Source organism: Oncorhynchus gorbuscha, linkage group LG01, assembly GCF_021184085.1.
Source record: "Oncorhynchus gorbuscha isolate QuinsamMale2020 ecotype Even-year linkage group LG01, OgorEven_v1.0, whole genome shotgun sequence".
NCBI classification, from domain to species: Eukaryota; Metazoa; Chordata; class Actinopteri; order Salmoniformes; family Salmonidae; genus Oncorhynchus; species Oncorhynchus gorbuscha.
In genome coordinates, this window is record NC_060173.1 from 25,634,547 (window position 1) to 25,654,609 (window position 20,063).

General features: G+C 40.8%; 1 protein-coding gene and 1 long non-coding RNA gene across 5 annotated transcripts; one reads left to right on the forward strand and one right to left on the reverse strand.

Annotated features, from left to right (window-relative positions):
- Window positions 1–3,044: 3,044 nt before the first annotated feature.
- On the reverse strand, window positions 3,045–15,742 carry LOC124035381. 4 transcript variants are annotated; one of them, XR_006838731.1, is made up of 7 exons: window positions 15,544–15,742; window positions 11,680–11,765; window positions 11,334–11,574; window positions 10,302–10,523; window positions 9,814–10,188; window positions 9,200–9,364; window positions 3,045–3,671 (listed from the first exon to the last, which is right to left on the reverse strand). It is a non-coding gene; the product is annotated as an uncharacterized LOC124035381 (long non-coding RNA). The 4 variants fall into 4 exon arrangements; XR_006838732.1 differs by lacking the exon at window positions 3,045–3,671 and having other exon boundaries at window positions 9,062–9,364; window positions 9,814–9,870; window positions 9,979–10,188; window positions 15,544–15,740; XR_006838733.1 differs by lacking the exon at window positions 3,045–3,671 and having other exon boundaries at window positions 9,062–9,361; window positions 15,544–15,741.
- An 801-nt stretch (window positions 15,743–16,543) lies between these two features.
- Window positions 16,544–19,508, forward strand: LOC124002366 (UNC93-like protein MFSD11). The gene has a single exon (XM_046309766.1). The coding sequence runs from the start codon at window positions 16,845–16,847 to the stop codon at window positions 18,204–18,206; it is 1,362 nt and encodes a 453-aa protein (XP_046165722.1). The 5' UTR covers window positions 16,544–16,844; the 3' UTR covers window positions 18,207–19,508.
- Window positions 19,509–20,063: the final 555 nt, after the last annotated feature.

Consider the following 20,063-nt stretch of genomic DNA (forward strand, 5'->3'; position numbering starts at 1 on the left):
TGTAGGATGTTGTAAATTTACAATTTCCTATAAATACAGTTCAAATTATTTGGGTGTTTTTTGAGGTAAACCAGATGAACGTTTGCTATCCAGGGAATGTGTAAGACCGATGTTGCTGTATACTAGCTACTTCAATGACCTCTTCTGTCTCCTCGTATTGCATTGTTATTCAGGAAAATAACTTGCTGACCCGTGAAAGTGAATGCATACCAGACGATGCTATTATAGCTAGGCCTTTAGTAATATGCATTGACCAGACCTGACATTTGTATTTTGTCCTTTGAAGTTATGTCTGTATAGTTTGATCAATGTAATGAGTAAAGTATGACTACTATACTTATATCTATCTCTCCTGCCTTGTTAAATCAAGATGGGTTCTTCTCCAATCTCTTTTCTGGCTTGTTTTGCACCAGGAAAATTAGGATACTGATCCTGTGGCTGGATGGAGCTGGGAAAAAAACTACAATTCTTTACAGACTTCTAGTTGGGGAGGTCGTCACCACTATAACCAGTGAGTGAAAATATTCAACTTAGTCTCAGTGCTGAGTAACATACTCAAACTGATGCTCGTAACTTTGCATGCCAATACAATGGTATGTCTTGCAATATATATATTTGTCACTGAAATGGCTCAAGCTACTGGTCTGCCCCCCCCCCCCCCGACTTCAATTTGTTTATTGTAGCATATGTGTCCCACAACTGAGGATTGCAACTGTCAGTGGTCAGTTTGTCAAGAGTTAACCAACAATTGTATTGGTTACACGGTTTCTTCTTGCATCTCTCTCTGTTTCAGGCCTTAGTGGCACTGCTACTACTCCAAAACCGATGCTGTTATCTACGTAGTGGACAGCAGTGACCAGGACGGGATGGGAATTTCCAAGTCTGAACTGGTGGCTATGCTTGAGATATCCCAATCTAATCATCCCCAGCTTACAATTGGCTCATTCATCCCCCCCTCCTCTTCCCTGTAACTATTCCCTAGGTTGTTGCTTTAAATGAGAATGTGTTCTCAGTCAACTTACCTGGTAAAATAACAAAAGGAATTTGGCTTTAGGAGCTTGTATATGCTTACTGGTACCATTGCTCACACTTATCTTCTTATCCATTGGTCAAATTAATCAGGCAATAATACACAATGAATTGGTATATACAGTCTGAAATGAATGACTGCAAAATGGTGTAAATGTTACTTACAAGCTAGAATTTTGAATAAAACTATATTCGAACTTACTCTGCCGGATGTCTGTGCGGTTTGACCTTAAGCCGCTTGAAATCTGCTTAATTGCAAAGAAACTCAGCAAAAAAATAAACATCCTCTCACTGTCAACTGTTTATTTTCAGCAAACTTAACATGTAAATATTTGTATGAACATTACAAGATTCAACAAATGAGACATAAACTAAACAAGTTCCACAGACATGTGACCAACAGAAATGGAATAAGGTGTCCCTGAACAAAGGGGTGGTCAACATCAAAAGTAACAGTATCTGATGTGGCCACCAGCTACATTAAGTACTGCAGTGCATCTCCTCATGGACTGCACCGGATTTGCCAGTTCTTGCTGTGAGTTGTTACCCCACTCTTCCACCAAGGCACCTGCAAGTTCCCGGACATTTCTGGGGGGAATGGCCCTAGCCCTCACCCTCGGATCCAACAGGTCCCAGACGTGCTCAATGGGATTGAGATCCGGGCTCTTCGCTGGCCATGGCAGAACACTGACATTCCTGTCTTGCAGGAAATCACGCACAGAAGGAGCAGTATGGCTGGTGGCATTGCCATGCTGGAGGGTCATGCCAGGTTGAGCCTGCAGGAAGGGTACCACATTAGGCGCATGTCTTCCCTGTAACGCACAGCGTTGAGATTGCCTGAAATGACAACAAGCTCAGTCCGATGATGCTGTGACTGCCTCGCCCCAGAACATGACGGACCCTCCACCTCCAAATCGATCCCACTCCAGAGTACAGGCCTCTATATTGCTCATTCCTTCAACGATAAACGCAAATCCGACCATCACCCCTGGTGAGACAAAACCGCGACTCGTTAGTGAAGAGCACTTTTTGCCTGTCCCGTCTGGTCCAGTGATGGTGGGTTTGTGCCCATAGGCGACGTTGTTGCCGGTGATGTCTGGTTAGGACCTACCTTACAACAGGCCTACAAGCCCTCAGTCCAGCCTTTCAGCTTATTGCGGACAGTCTGAGCACTGATGGAGGGATTGTGCGTTCCTGGTTTAACTTGGGCAGTTGTTGCCATCCTTTACCTGTCCTGCAGGTGTGATGTTCGGATGTATCGATCGTGTGCAGGTGTTGTTACACGTAGTCTGCCACTGTGAGGACGATCAGCTGTCCGTCCTGTAGCGTTGTCTGAGGCACTTCACAGTACGGACATTGCAATTCATTGCCCTGGCCCCATCTGCAGTCCTCATGCCTCCTTGCAGCATGCCTAAGGCACGTTCACGCAGATGAGCAGGGACCCTGGGCATCTTTCTTTTGTTGTTTTTCAGAGTCAGTAGAAAGGCCTCTTTAGTGTCCTAACTGTGGCCTACTATCTGTAAGCTGTTCGTGTCTTATTGACCGTTCCACAGGTGCATGTTCATTAATTGTTTATGGTTCATTGAACAAGCATGGGCAACAGTGTTTAAAACCTTTACAATGAAGATCTGTGATGTTATTTGGATTTTTACTTATCTTTGAAAGACAGGGTCCTGAAAAAGGGATGTTCCTTTTTTTTCAGTTTATATATTTTTTTAGGTATAGAGTTTTGGATATGTGGTTGTCTGTCAACTTTGTTTAGAGTCTAAAGGGACTCATTTTTGTTCCTAAGACGTTGGGTTAATTGATATCAATATGTATTTATACCTTGAATGTTGTTAATGTAAAGAAAAAAAATCAATAAATGACTATCAGTGTTTGCATGTGATAGTAGTTACATGAATGAGAATATAACCTGTTTTTATTTGATATGGTCTCTTCAAAAACATTTGATTTATTTTAAATGCAAACAATCTCGGAAGTAACCATGGAACATCATACGTCACAAACTGAAGTAAAGCCGAATGTTTATTTTATTTTTTATTCATAACACAAAAATCTACTTACATTGCTACACCAAACATGTCTAACAAGACAAGTATTAACAAGAAAATACAACAAAAAAAAGTCAATAAGTTTAAAAACAATTCTAGTGCAATTGTATTCACTCTGAAAAATCTCAATGATCCAGGAAGATGTTATTCACTAGGGATAATGTCTTATGAATTAAATTAAGTGTAATTTTGGTATAGAACTCTGGAATTTTTGTTTGTATAAAGTATTTGGCAACAAGAAAGAAAAAAGTCAAAGCATTTCAATGGTTTTGTTATCATTGCAATAGTAACATTATATAATGTCAAAAACATTGGTAGTGTTCATAATGGTAAATAAGTATTCTGCAAGTTTTTCCCAAAATTAGGGCAAATTTACACTCAAAGCACAAGCGAGTCGGATTCTCACCTTTTTCACAGAAAATGCAGACATCGTCAATAGCCACAAATTTGGACATTATAGAATTAAATAGTTATATCTTGCAGGAAATCACGCACAGAAGGAGCAGTATGGCTGGTGGCATTGCCATGCTGGAGGGTCATGCCAGGTTGAGCCTGCAGGAAGGGTACCACATTAGGCGCATGTCTTCCCTGTAACACACAGCGTTGAGATGATGTGTTTCTTAAGTGTTTCTTTGACAGATGTATTCTTAAATATGTAACAGTCCTTTACAGGAATATTTTCTATTTCTTTATCATCAGAATCATATAAACAAGATTTCACATTTAGAAACGTTCAGTTTAATCCTGATGCAATAGAGAATAAATAATAATAATAATAATATATGCCATTTAGCAGACGCTTTTATCCAAAGCGACTTACAGTCATGTGTGCATACATTCTACGTATGGGTGGTCCCGGGGATCGAACCCACTACCCTGGCGTTACAAGCGCCATGCTCTACCAACTGAGCTACAGAAGGACCACAGAATGCAGTGATAGCATTAAGGGCATGGACAACCTGGTCTGTCTCTTTAAAAAAAGTAGTATCATCAGCCAGTTGGGAAATTTTGATTTCTTTGTTAAAAATGGTTAAGCCATCCAGATTTGCATTATTCAGAGTATCTAGAGATAGAAGTGCTACAACCAAATTGAATAAAAATGGCATCCCTGTTGTACACTTATATTGAATCTTTTTGATGTATTAAGGTTTAATAAAACAACTATTTACATCTTTGTAAAACATGCAAATTACTTTGATAAAATTTTCCCCGAAGCCAAACAGTTTAAGTGACCTAATAGAAATTAATGTTCAATTGTGTCAAAGGCTTTACAGAAATCCGAAAATAAGACAACCGCATCCAAGTCAATTGCATCTGAACAATCTAGAAGGTTCAAGACTAAACATATGTTAGAGTTGTGACCCTTCATAAATCCTGTTTGAGTCTCATTTATAATGGTATCTATTCCTTTCTTTAATATTTTGGCATAAACCAGAGCAATCAATTTGTAATCAATATTTAATAAAGTAATTGGTCTCCAATTGTCAATGAGAGATGGGTCTTTGTCGGGCTTCAGAATCAATGAAATAAGGCCGTTTTCATAGTGAAAACCATTTAATGCATTCTTCAAACATTAAAAATACTGCCTTCTAGTAACTCCCAAAACTGTCTATAGAATTCAACTGACAGGCCATCAGGGCCAGGTGATTTCCCTTTTTTCATTGACTTCAGAGCCTCTCTAATTTCTTCAATTGACACAGGTGAATCGCAAACTGAGTGGAAATCATCCTCAATTACAGGGACATAATTCTGTAGATTTCAACCATCTTCCTGACATTGTGAGTTGTCAAGGTTTTCATAAAAGGAATTGACAAATGTTGATATTGTAATGGGATATTTGAATAACAAATTCATTTTGAGTGCAGTTATAGATTTTCTTTTGTAGTTTCTCTTTTCAAGTGCAAAAAAGTAACTAGTGTTTCTTTCCCCCTCAATCCATTTTGCTCTTGATCTGACAAAGGCACCCTTTGCCAGAGCCATGTAATGCTGTTCTAATTCTACTTGTAAAGATTTAAATACAGACTCTTCTTGAGATTGATTATCTTTCTTTAGAAAATTGTCAAGCTTGCTCAACTCTTTTTCTCTAAGGTTATTTAAGTGCATCAGCTCTTTGGCACGTTTAATTGCTACAGCTCTTGAATTTATATTTGAAAAATTCCCATCTACTTCCATGACCCAAGTCTTTTCTTGCAAAAATATATTTGGTTAACGATGATGTTTCCAATGAGAATATGATCTTCAAGAAGCGTGTTGTTTAATTTCCAATATCCTCGAGAACCTTTTTGATTTTTTTAGTAGCTTGTAAATTCAGGGAAATCAAGTGATGATCAGAAAAGGGAGCCAACTGATGATCTACATCTATAAATTGTAACAAAACGTGACCCTTTGCATCTGGATTGAAATAATGCCAGGCATCATCAACAGAGAGATCCTTGCATAACGCAGTGATGGTATTGCTATTTTGAAGGCTTTAACTCGTTCTAGGAGGAAAACGACCAACAGATTCATCAGGTGTTTCATTCAAATCCCCTGAAATAATCAGAAAAGCCTCTGAGTATTTGTAGCGTAAATCCTGTAATTTTGGTCTTATTTGGAGCATGTGAGTTATGTCCATATACATTACAAATGATCAAAATAGCATTGGGATTGTTTAACAGTTACAATGACCCATCTCCCATCCTGTGAAGATGTTGATTCTAGAATGTCACCTTTAAACTTGTGTCAAAACACCAGCAGCCCGTCTGGTGTTCAACCTTCCCAAGTTCTCTCACGTCACCCCGCTCCTCCGTTCTCTCCACTGGCTTCCAGTTGAAGCTCGCATCCACTACAAGACCATGGTGCTTGCCTACGGAGCTGTGAGGGGAACGGCACCTCAGTACCTCCAGGCTCTGATCAGGCCCTACACCCAAACAAGGGCACTGCGTTCATCCACCTCTGGCCTGCTCGCCTCCCTACCGCTGAGGAAGTACAGCTCCCGCTCAGCCCAGTCAAAACTGTTCGCTGCCCTGGCCCCCCCAATGGTGGAACAAACTCCCTCACGACGCCAGGACAGCGGAGTCAATCACCACCTTCCGGAGACACCTGAAACCCCACCTCTTTAAGGAATACCTAGGATAGGATAAGTAATCCCTCTCACCCCCCCCCCCCCCCTTAAGTTTTAGATGCACTATTGTTAAGTGACTGTCCCACTGGATGTCATAAGGTGAATGCACCAATTTGTAAGTCGCTCTGGATAAGAGCGTCTGCTAAATGACTTAAATGTAATGTAAATGTAAACATGACTGAAATAGGCCATGTCTCCCCATTGTGATTTCCAAAATTTCAAATCACAAGAACAAGTTTCCGGAAGGACAAAATCTGCGTTAACAAAATAAAAATAAGGCTTTCCTTTCGGTAAGATCTCAAACCCCTAGCATTCAGACTACCGATATTAAGTGAGTTGAAAACGAACTCCTGCATTTAAAAAAACAACTAGATAACAGAAGAAGTAATGTGAAAATAAAACCGTGAACCTTGAGGGTTACTCCGACGGAAAACTACGCTCAGCTGAGGTAGCTGTGGTTAACAGTATAACAAATCTCTTTTTCACTTTTTTTTGTTGGCAAGTGTTCATAAATTGTAGTTCGCACTGTATATTAACTCGTGGCAGTACATTAAATGTACTCCTGGCAGTACTCAAAGTTCCAGTATGGTTCATATCAACAGAATTACCCAGTAATCATTCTTCCTTCGATAAACGCGTGTGGGCCCATTCTTTCTCTCTTTTTAAAAATGTATTTCACCTTTATTTAACCAGGTAGGCTAGTTGAGAACAAGTTCTCATTTGCAACTGCGACCTGGCCAAGATAAAGCATAGCAGTTCGACACATACAACAACACAGAGTTACACAAACACACGTACAGTCAATAATACAAAAGAAAACAAAAATATAAATATCTATGTACAGTGTGTGCAAATGTAGGGAGGTAGGAAATAAATAGGCCATAGAGGCAAAAATAATTACAATTTAGCATACTATTTACAGATTGGCTGTGTACAGGTAGTGATCGGTAAGCTGCTCTGACAGCTAATGCTTAAAGTTAGAGAAGGAGATAAAAGACTCCAGCTTCAGAGATTTTTCCAATTCGTTGCAGTCATTGGCAGCAGAAAACTGGAAGGAAAGGTGGCCAAGGTAAGTGTTGGCTTTGGGGATGACCAGTACAATATACCTGCTGGTGCGCATACTATGTGTGGGTGTTATGGTGACCAGTGAGCTGAGATAAGGCAGGGCTTTACCCAGCAAAAGCTATAGATGACTTAATGTATGAAGCACTCTAATGTAGAGTTGTGTAAAATTATTATTTATGAACTGTATTGTTCATATTGTAAGAGTATTTTTGTTTGTTTATGGAAATGGTACCGCATTAAACTTGCATGAACCATCAGTTTGGTTTGCTTGTTTGGCGATGATTTTACCACGTCAGGAAGAAGAATGAAGCATGTGCATGCGCAAACATTGACATCAATGTTGGGTGTTGATTTGGAGGGTGGTGGTAGAATCTAACTGGATTTCATTCTTTCTTGGGCAACGCAAGCGATGCATTCCTTATCAGAACCGCCCACAAACCATGGATATACTCTCAGATGGGAAAAGCATCAGTGGGAAAAGCATCACCAAACAGGTATGGGTCGGTGCGATCGCACATTGACCCTGTACCGGTACCCCCTGTATATTGCCTCGCTATTGTTATTTTACTGCTGCTCTTTAATTATTTATTAATTGTATTTATTTATTTGTGGTATTTTTCTTAACTGCATTGTTGGTAGTAACACCCCACCCCTGTTGTAACACCCCATCCCGGGTCCGGGAGCGTAATAATCAACTGACCCTAATTAGCATAATGCAACGCACATAAATATTACAAGAAAATATTCCTATTCATGAAAATCACAAGTGAAATATATTGAAACACAGCTTAGTCTTTTGTTAATCACCCTGTCATCTCAGATTTTCAAAATATGCTTTACAGCGAAAGCAAGACAGGCATTTGTGCAAGTTTACACAAGTTTAGCAGCAGTTAGATAGCAAACCAGTTAGATAACAAATGTTCCTTTTTTCCAAAAATATTATTTTTGTAGGCGAAATAGCTCCATTTGTTCTTCACGTTTGGCTGAGAAATCGACCGGAAATTGCAGTCACGACAACGCTGAAAAATATTCCAAATTAGCTCCATAATATCAACAGAAACATGGCAAATGTTGTTTATAATCAATCCTCAAGGTGTTTTTCAAATATCTATTTGATAATATATCCACAGGAACAATTGGATTTTCAGTAGGAGCGAAAGGAAAAACGGCTACCTCTGTATTTTCCGTGAGAATCACTCCGAGAGCCATCAGGTGACCACTTACACAATGTAGCCGCTTACGGGTATTCTTCAACATAAAGGCGTAAAACTACGTCACAATGCTGTAGACACCTTGGGGAATACGTAGAAAAAGTAATCTGGTTGATAGCCCATTCACTGCTCAATAGGGACCCATTGGAATGCAGAAATTTCAAAACATGAGTCACTTCCAGATTGGATTTTTCTCAGGCTTTCAACTGCAATATCAGTTCTGTTATACTCACAGACAATATTTTTACAGTTTTGGAAACTTTAGAGTGTTTTCTATCCTAAGCTGTCAATTATATGCATATTCTAGCATCTTGTCCTGACAAAATATCCAGTTTACTTTGGGAACGTTATTTTTCCAAAAGAGGTTTTAAGGGCTTGTCACAAGAGGTTTTAAGGGCTTGTAAGTAAGCATTTCACTGTAAGGTCTTCGCTGCATGTGACAAATAAAATTTGATTTGAAATAACTCGCAAGGTGGCTAAATGTTAAACAGCTAGACCAGAGTTCTACTGTGATCTAGGAAATGGGCTAGGTGACAGCATGCTATTTAATGAACTAGTATGCCTATCTTCAGCGGCTAGTAAGACAATGCATCCATGTATGCTCTCTTTACGGATTTTATGACAACAGAATATCAAACATCATAAATAGACAACTTAAAGCAACCACATAAAAACAAACTAACTCCTCACGTGAACAATTCATTGCCACAGACTCAGACAACCTGTGATGCCCAAACCTGGCAGGCCTTTTCCTCTTTTTGTCTAAGCAGTAAATGTGCTCAGGACCGCTGTTCCGGGTTTTGGACGTCCAGCAGTCAGACAACTCTTCGATCCAACCTTGCTCGCTCTAAGGCCAACTGCAGTAGGCTGACAGGGGATCTTGGGGTTGGGACATCTAGCTGCTAATAATAGTAAAGACATCAAAGCTATGAAATAACACATATGGAATCATGTAGTAACCAAAAAAGATGTCTTCACCATTATTCTACAATGTAGAAAATAGTAAAAATAAATAAAAACCCTTGAATGAGTAGGTTTGTCCAAACTTTTGACAGGTACTGTATATCCAATAATAAAACAAATACTATACTTTATAATACGGTTTCATAAAGAAAATAAGTACCAGCTTTGGTAATTCTAAAGTAAAAAAAGGACTGCATCAAACTTGTTACTCATTCAGTAATGAGCTGGGGTGTGACGTCACCAATTTGTCCAGATACTTATGAATTCTTTCAAACCATTTGCATGTTTTCATTGAAATGCTAAAATGGATAGCTGTAAAAATACACAAAAATAAACGGACATTCTATATTGTTGCATCATTCATAATTTGTTTGGTGTGCTAACTCACCATCTAATGGCTGACTTGGCTGTCTCATTTGCTGCAGAAAATCCAGAGGTATTGTTGCTGTAAGAGATATTTAATCAACTTCAGCACTCTGCTTTGGTACATAAAATATTCACATTGAAATAATTTTCTAACCATAAACAATAATTCATTAGCCACTATTTTAACTCATGTTATCTTTAGCTTCTCAGCCCTCATCTCTGGTGTTGCCGGGAGGAAGTTGATGGACAGGCATTTGTATATCTGAACCACAGCAGCCTGGTGCTTGCATGGAGCTCCTGTGTGCCCTACTGGAAAAGTGCAGAGGTCCATCTCTATGTCCACAGTATAGGTCTGGCCTGGTGTGGTGTCCTTCACCCTGTACTGCTTCTCCCCCACCTGACAGACATTAGGAGAGAGAAGATAGACAACTTATATAAGATACAACAAATAATAAAAGCCACATGATGGATATGTGTAATATTACAAACCGGTATTCATCACTATTTTACCTGCTCAATGTCAGATGGGCTGATGTTGCTTTCCTGGGCCAGAAAACAAGAGAGCTGGAATGTTTCCCTGCCATCAAGGGCAACATCAGTCACCCGTGCCTCATAATAGAGGGTTTTTATCCATAAGGACCCGCATTGCTGCCTCCACAAAGTTGTTCCATCGGGTTGGTAGCTCCGCGTGGCAGCTCCTCCCCATGTCTTGGTTTTATCATAATAAAGTTACTGAGAATAAAGCATAAGTTAATAGATTGCACCTCATTATACTGTTATACTACACTAACCTGGCTACAACTGAGTTTTGTTTTGCCTGCTGATAGAGGGGCTCAACAATCTCTTCCCTGGCACACATGATGTCTTTGCCAACAGTGAAGAGGGTATGCCTGTCTCTCTACTCCACTCTCCTTACCCCACAGCCAGCTCCACACTGCATGGAGTAGGTGGAAGGTGTAGAGGAGCAGTTCGGCCCCTGGAAATGCCCTCCCTAAAGCGCCCTTCTCTGCCTTGCAGTCATCTGAAATGATGAGGCGAGGACCAGCCTGACCGCTCCCTGCAAAGGCGTCTGCAGTATGTCCTTCAACAGTTGACGGCCCTAAAGGATTGTGGTCTCATGCTCAGACTGAGTCAGCATTAACCCCAAGGGGGAGACCACCAGCACCGGTGGGGGTAGGAGAAGAAAAACTATGCAGTTCTCTGTCCATGTTCCCAGAGGAATCAATGAAGCACCAGAGGGGTTCCTCAATAAGATTTCTCAACCTTGGCACAGATCTCGCCACACCTAAGATTATACTCCTCAACCTGCCTCTCTAGGGCTGAGAGCATCTCAGGCCCATTCTGTTCCCCATGCTCCTGCCTGAACACTTTGTGGTACAATCTGTGCCAAAGAGAAATGTAGTACAATGATGTGTCCACAATTTCCTTCACCTACCATGATACAAAAGGAAATTATCATAATCATAACACAAGACTGTCCTGAATTTAAAAAAACATCACCCAGTTTCCGAGGCACCTATCTTAAAAAAAATATTAACTTACCGGTAACAGAACTGGAGGTCTCGACAGAGGTGAAGATGTAGTCCTCTCTGTACTAAATCTGCAGGTCGTTCTTCAGGACGTTAGGGAGATGAGGGGGAGTGCCCGATTTCAAAGAGCTGGGTCAGTGTCTCTATGGCTTTGGCCCCCAAATCCCTATGTCTGAGGGCATCTGCCACAAACGTTGTGGTTCTGTACATTGTACACAATGGCCAAATATTCTGGAAAATTAGGATCTTTGCTCCTGGGACCAAACACACACAGAATTGTGTCAAGTTGAATCGGAGAACAAATAAGGGACAACTGGATTAACAGACAGGCTTATTAGACATGTGAAACGCTGACCCACCTGCTCAATCTTCCTTCTTGTCAGCACACTTCAGCAGAGTACAGGTAATCTTTGTTTGGAATCTGATGATCACATTGTGTTGACACCTATAATGAGCATGAAAAAAATATATGGAGTTAATTTTTCTAATTTCTACAAAACAGCTAAATACTAAACAAACAAGAAATCTGTGAGTGTGTGCGTATGGAACCCCGTTTGGGTCTTTGCCTGTCAAAAATGATACATGTCAAATAACACTATTTGACGAGTCAAATAAGCTTGTTCACCAATCAGGACCTGAATATGACTGCACGTCACATAATCATTGAACACCTTCATACATTTTGTACGTAGTTATTACACAATCACTCGTATTTCATATGCCACAACGATTCACCAATACCTATGCTATGATGCAGACACACTTCCCCAAACTCTGAACAGTGTTGGTCATAAAAAGCTAGCTAGCTGATGGATGCAAACAATGTTCTTCCCCAAAAACATAGCAAAACGACATAATCTGTTTCAGTAGCTATAGTTAGCTAGCTAACTATCTAGCTTGGTGTCATCATCTAAAATAACCCTAATTTATAAGACAGTTCTTATTTGATTAATGGTGGTCAGACCCACCTATGTGAAGCTAGCCAGTCTACTCAGTGACACCCAGAGAACATTAGCATCGTAGCTCAATTCACCACTGTGAATTGAGGCACATTTATTGCACCAGTCAACCTACTATGTGTATCGAACACTATTCCAGGGGAAAAACAATACAACTGATAACTCTGTGGATGACTTTGGGGAAAACATCACTTGGGTACTGGGTAGACTGATGCTTCAATGCCGTACAACACTCCTTCCGTGGCCTCCAACTGCTCTTAAATGCTAGTAAAACCAAATGCATGCTTTTCAACCGTTCGCTGCCTGCACCCGCACGCCCGACTAGCATCACCACCCTGGATGGTTCCGACCCAGAATATGTGGACATCTATAAGTACCTAGGAGTCTGGCTAGACTGTAAACTCTCCTTCCAGACTCATATCAAACATCTCCAATCTAAAATCAAATCTAGAGTCGGCTTTCTATTTCGCAACAAAGCCTCCTTCACTCACGCCGCCAAACTTACCCTAGTAAACTGACTATCCTACCGATTCCTCAACTTCGGCGATGTCATCTACAAAATAGCTTCCAATACTTCACTCTGCAAACTGGATGCAGTTTATCACTGTGGCATCCGTTCTGTTACTAAAGCACCTTATACCACCCACCACTGCGACCTGTATGCTCTAGTCGGCTGGCCCTCGCTACATATTCGTCACCAGACCCACTGGCTCCAGGTCATCTACAAGTCCATGCTAGTGTAACAGAATAATTTTAAACCGTCCCCTCGCCCATACCCGGGCGCGAACCAGGGACCTTCTGCACACATCAACAACAGTCACCCACGAAGCATCGTTACCCATCGCTCCACAAAAGCCGTGGCCCTTGCAGAGCAAGGGGAACTACTACTTCAAGGTCTCAGAGCAAGTGACGTAACCGATTGAAACGCTATTTAGCGCACACCGCTAACTAAGCTAGCCGTTTCACATATCCGTTACACTCACCCCCCTTTTGACCTTCCTCCTTTTTCCGCAGCAACCAGTAATCCGGGTCAACAGCATCAATGTAACAGTATAATTTTGAACCGTCCCCTCGCCCATACCCGGGCGCGAACCAGGGACCTTCTGCACACATCAACAACAGTCATCCACGAAGCATCGTTACCCATCGCTCCACAAAAGCCACGGCCCTTGCAGAGCAAGGGGAACTACTACTTCAAGGTCTCAGAGCAAGTGACGTAACCGATTGAAACGCTATTTAGCGCACACCGCTAACTAAGCTAGCCATTTCACATATCCGTTACACTAGGTAAAGCTCCGCCTTATCTCAGTTCACTGGTCACGATGGCAACACCCACCCGTAGCACGCGCTCCAGCAGGTGTATCGCACTGATCATCCCTAAAGCCAACACTTCATTTGGCCGCCTTTCCTTCCAGTTCTCTGCTGCCTGTGACTGGAACGAATTGCAAAAATCGCTGAAGTTGGAGACCTTTATCTCCCTCACCAACTTTAAACATCTGCTATCTGAGCAGCTAACCGATCGCTGCAGCTGTACATAGTCCATCGGTAAATAGCCCACCCAATTTACCTACCTCATCCCCATACTCTTCTTATTTATTTACTTTTCTGCTCTTTTGCACACCAGTATCTCTACCTGCACATGACCATCTGATAATTTATCACTCCAGTGTTAATCTGCTAAATTGTCATTATTCGCCTACCTCCTCATGCCTTTTGCACACAATGTATATAGACTTTTTCTTTCTTTTTTCTAATGTGTTATTGACTTGTTTATTGTTTGCTCCATGTGTAACTCTGTGTTGTTGTCTGTTCACACTGCTATGCTTTATCTTGGCTAGGTCGCAGTTGTAAATGAGAACTTGTTCTCAACTAGCCTACCTGGTTAATTAAGGTGAAATTTAAAAAAAAAATTTTTATCCCCAATCCTTAAATAAGGCTGTACAGTGTCATATGAATGTCAATAGGTTGACTGGGAGGTGATTTCCCAGTCAAAGTCCCGCAATTAGAGCTACGACACTAATATTTGCGCAAACTCTTCACAGTTGTGTTCTGTGGGTGTTACCGAGTAGACTGATACCACATTTCATTGCTCCACATTCCAACATTGTTTAACATTATCTAGACTAAATATGTCATGATTACGCCAATTGTAAACTTCTGAATCACTTTCAACTAGGGACTTTTTTTTGAAGGCAAAACGCAAATTCCACTATTGTGGCTAATCCTTATTGTGGCTAGCTTCACAACACATAACGTTATGGTTTATAACGTTACTAGCCAGATGATGCTAGCTGGCTGATTATAACGTTAGTTTTGGGCAACAGGGCTAAGTAACTGGCTAGCTAGTTATTTCAATAGGAGAACAACAAGTGGCTACCTAGCTAATACTTACTCACATGGATACTTAAATCATTGCTAAGAATATTGAAAATGACTGCTGCAAAATTTCTGCTGGTCGTTGTCTTCAGGCTGGTGCCATTGGTGCTAGCTTGGCAGCCATGCTACAGCGAGCTAGATACAGATGTTATTTGCAACTTCTGGTGTATCAAATATATTTGCAAACATTTTTGATCCTGCTCGTTTGATCTTGATCTAATTTCAAATGCTCACACAGACGTTTTCACATTCGGTCGAACAAATAATGTCTTATTATTTGGGGGCGGCCTAGTGGTTAGAGCGTTGGGCCAGTTGCTAGAAATAGTGTTATTTGACGTGTATCTTTTTTTACACGCAAAGACACAAACGGCGTTCCATATGTGCGAGTGTGTGAGACCGTGTGTGACATGACAGTGTTGCTCCAAGTGCAAGTGACTCCCGACTCTTGTCGTCTGTAGCCACTCTTTAAACTTTTAAACTCCTTCAATGGCCATTCGAAAGGATGCCTCAAAAGAACAGTGGTCCATTTGTGTGAGCCTCGTAGGAAAATACATGGTACTTGTACCCGGGAGGTATAGTAAACAACTATGAATTGAAATATACATGTAGTCAACAGTGATATTCACTGACAACTACATAGGTCACAAACATTTTTTTGAGCATACCAGCTAACAACCTTTTTTGTTTTTTTTAATCATGATTTTATTACATTCATTAAAAAGATCAATAACAATCTTTGTGATAACTACAGCTAACCTTCAATAGTGGATTCTCGGTTTCACCAGCAAGATGAAAATTATGACTGAAAGTAAAAATCCCTAGTCAAAATATTCTATACCTAAAAATCTTTAAGCTATTTTATACGTTAATGACTGGTATTTTACCTACCTGTAGCGCTATTGGCATTCATTATTCTCAGCTGAAGTGAGAGAACTCGCGCTTGAATGATGCTCCTCTCGCGCACTCTGAATCTATCCAATCACCGCTTTCATGCTGTTGACCAATGACGGGAACGTATGTAGGCTGGAATACGCCCCTATTTTTAAAAGGGCGTGGATTTGGCTAACCTCTATTTTTTTTTATTATTATTATTATTTTTTTTATTTTATTAACAACAAATCAATACATAAAGCACATGAGGGAACACAAGCATACATAGATTACAAACAATGGACAATCGAGCTAGGGGTAAAATATCACATTACAATTACACAAGGACCTTAAGGGACATGCATATACTTACAATTCTAACAGCTTTTTTGTTAGTAGAGCATTTAACCGTCTTAAAATACAGTTCAATTTCTTTTTGTAGGATACGAAAATGTGGTGTTCTGTTTGTAAATTTACATTTGTGTATATGAAATTTGGCCAAAAGAATAATGAAATTAATTACATAAAAATGATTCCACTTATTTCTATTGTATGTAAAGAATCCAAACAGTACATCTCTCCACAATAGTGTAAAATCTTCATAAATGTGTTCAATTATAAACCTACTGATGTCTTGCCACAGTTTTCTTACATGCATACAATGCCAAAAAAGATGCACAACTGTTTCTGGGTGGTCATTACAAAAGGAGCAATTTGAGTTGATGTTTTCCTTAAACTTCTTCTTCATATAGCAGGATAATATTTATGAATAATTTTAAAGGAAACTTCCTTAATTTTGTTAACAAGTAGGTATGTTTGTGGCAACATCCAAACTTTTTTCCAACAGATATTATCAATAAATCCATTCCAATAAGGCATGACATAAGGTATAGATACAACATCCTGCTGAAACAAGGAACGTATCGCTCTGTTGTTGAATGGACCAAAAGAGAAACAGGATTTGGCTAACCTCGTTTGGGGGAAACGCATTTCGCAAGCGTTCACGGAAGTCTCGCGATGTTGCACCTCTGTTTTGAAGCACTTTTGCGCAGCCTTAACAGTAATTTGTTTCTACCCAGCTAGTGTGGTGTTGCATCTCATCACTAAACTTCCGGTTTTCTTATCGTTGTCGACTATCAGCAGGTTGCCAGTTTCGGTGCAATGTCCATCTGGTATCTCCACCTTGTTATTGCACAAACGAGGACTCGTCAGACAGACAGTGCAGCACCCGACTCGATGAGGCGTGTGGACCACTTCAGAAGTTTATTAACTAACTAGCTAGCTGATCATCAAAATAAAACAGCGCCACCTTAAAAAACATGAGTCCAGAAGGAAAGACACTGTTGAACATCGTAATCCTGGGCTTTGGATTTATGTTCGTGTTCACTGCTTTTTCAACATGTGGAAATATAGAGCAAACTGTGATCAAGAGTTTCAACAGCACTGGCTTCAGTGGGAGTGGATACACAAGCATGTCTATCATCTATGGAGTTTTCTCTGCATCCAACCTTATTGCTCCCTCGGTAGTGGCTGTTATAGGACCACAACTTTCCATGTTCTTTAGTGGACTAGCATACAGTGGATACATTGCCACGTTCATCCAACCCTTCACTTGGAGTTTTTACACAGCCTCTGTAGTTGTTGGAATAGCGGCTGCAATATTGTGGACTGCTCAGGGTAACCTACTCACCATCAACTCTACAGATGTCACCATTGGCAGGAACTATGGTATTTTCTGGTCCTTGCTACAGTTCAGCTTTTTATTTGGGAACATGTATATTTATTTTGCCTGGCATGGCCATGTTCACATATTAGACAAGGATCGCCAGACTGTATTTATCGCTCTCACGGTCATAAGCCTGATAGGCAGCTTCCTGTTCTTCCTGATCCAGAAGCCAGAGCCTAAGTCCATATCCTCTGACGAATCTGAGTCACTGCTGCAGGCTGAGTCCTCAGAAAGTGCCTCTGTTGTTGTAGTGCCTCAAGGTCTCGGTTCCCAGGCTCTGGATGCTTTCAGGAAGGCATTGCAGCTGTCTGTCACTAAAGAGATGCTGCTGTTAAGCATCTTCATAGCATACACAGGCCTGGAGCTGACCTTTTACAGTGGGGTATATGGGACGTGTATTGGGGCCATGACTCAATTTGGGGACAATGCCAAAAGTCTGATTGGACTCTCAGGCATTTTCATTGGCATTGGGGAGATCCTGGGAGGGGGCATGTTTGGGATGTTGAACAAGTGCAACCGGTTTGGGAGGAGCCCTGTGGTGCTGTTGGGGCTGATCACTCACTTTGTGGCCTTCTACTTGATCTTCCTGAACATCGCCAGTGGCGCCCCTCTGGCCCCAGCAGAGGGTACAAACCTGCAGGCCTTCATCACCCCCAGTGTTGAGTTGGCTCTGCTGTGCAGCTTCCTGCTTGGCCTTGGAGACAGCTGCATCAACACCCAGCTGTTGAGCATTGTGGGATACATGTTCCAGGAGGACAGCGCTCCCGCCTTCGCTGTCTTCTACCTTGTCCAGTCCATCATGGCAGCCCTGGCCTTCTTCTACAGTAACTACCTACTACTGCACTGGCAGCTGCTCATCATGGTGCTAGTGGGCTTCCTGGGCACACTATCCTTCTTCATAGCTGAGTGGATGGTGGTCTCCAGAAGATGTGATACTGACAACAATAGCATATGACAACCTAGGCCTAGGGGACAAGGGGCTGTGGTGAGAGGAACTTCCTATCATCCCTTTAGGACCCTTCAACTGACACTGTCACTGGCCAACCTCAGGCCCACTAAGCACAGACTGTAGGTAATGCTGTTTTTGAAATCATCCCAACTCTATAGATTTTTGCTTTTCAAGTGCAAGAGACACTTTCTGTTGAATGCTGTATGTTTGCTCTAATTGGAGCAAATCAGTCCTTTTTTTAGAGGGTATGATAGTGAAATCCATACAAAATTATTGAACAATGCTGTGAATATGCATTACTTTGTTGATGTTTATAGAAAGCTAATTCTGATTATTTTAACCGCTCTTTCAGATTGTTATTGCAACCCAGCTAAATTCTGGAAAACTGTCAAATATGTTAAGGGTTCTACTTCTTCCTCTCTGCCACCTCAAATTAATTCAGACACTCATTTCTGGGAAATATGGCATCATTGATCCATTTTATTTGATTTAACTAGGCAAGTCAGTTAAGAACAAATTCTTATTTTCAATGACAGCCTAGGAACCGTGGGTTAACTGCCTTGTTCAGGGGCAGAACAACAGATTTTTACCTTGTCAACTCAGGGATTCAATCTTGCAACCTTTCGGTTACTAGCCCAATGCTCTAACCCCAAGGCTACTTGCCGCCCCAATTTAATCACCATTTTATTTCAGCGGGCTCTCTCTTTGAAATAACTTATAAGCCAATTCACAATGATATTGGATTGGATGCTGATAGGGGAAAAATGCTTAATGATCAGAGAAATTATAGTCAAAGCTTTTATTTTAGGCTATTTACAGAAAAATAAGTCCAGGATGCTTTGCTAGCCATAGAAAACAAGACATCCACAGGGGCCAACCAATTGGATCCCAGTTTGCTTAAGTGTGCAGCGCCCATCATTGTAGGCTTGATAACCCAAATTGTTTTCAGGAAATATTCCAAAAGTATGGAAATCAGCTCTTGTGCTGCAACTCCATATGGGCGGGGATAGTAGTGATCTTAATGAATATTGCCCCATTTCCAGGCTTCCTTGTCTAATTAAAGTTCTTGAATCCTTAGTGAATGTACAACTTAGCTTTTTTTTCTGAGAAATGTATTTTGAATGTAAACCAATCAGGGTCTAGACCTGGGCAAAGCACTATTACAGGAACAACTTTAGTTGTTAATGATCTTGTCAACGCTTTAGACACTAAATGAAATGTGCTGCTTTGCTTGTGGACCTGTCAAAAGCTTTTGATACTGTTAATCATGCTATTTTATTGAATAAGTTGTCCTCAATAGGCCTGAGGTCTGACTCCTGTTCATGGTTTAATGATTATCTTAGTGAAATAACTCAAGCCATCATGATTGATGGGGTTAAGTCTGAATTTCTTGATGTAAGTAATTTCTTGATGTAAGGTGTACCACAGGGGTCGCTTTTGGGACCTGTTCTCTTCACTATTTATATAAACACCATTGGTCAATCTGTGTTAAAAATGGTAAAATTCATCTATATGCAGATTTTTTACTTTTTAATTAACTAGTAATTTACAATTACAGCCTGCCAAAAGTCCTCCTGCGGGGACGGGGCCTGGGATTAAAGAAAATAAATAAATACAATATAAATATAGGACAAAACACACATCACAACAAGAGAGACAACACAACACTACATAGCAAGGCAGCAACACATGACAACACAGCATGGTAGCAACACAACATAACAACAACATGGTAGCAGCACAAAACATGGTACACAGTTTTGGGCAACAGGGCTAAGTAGCTGGCTAGCTAGTTATTTCAATAGGAGAACAACAAGTGGCTACCTAGCTAATACTTACTCACATGGATACTTAAATCATTGC

Coding starts and splice junctions, on each gene's coding strand:
- LOC124002366 (XM_046309766.1), top strand. CDS start 16,845: ATGAGTCCAGAAGGAAAGACACTGTTGAACATCGTAATCCTGGGCTTT.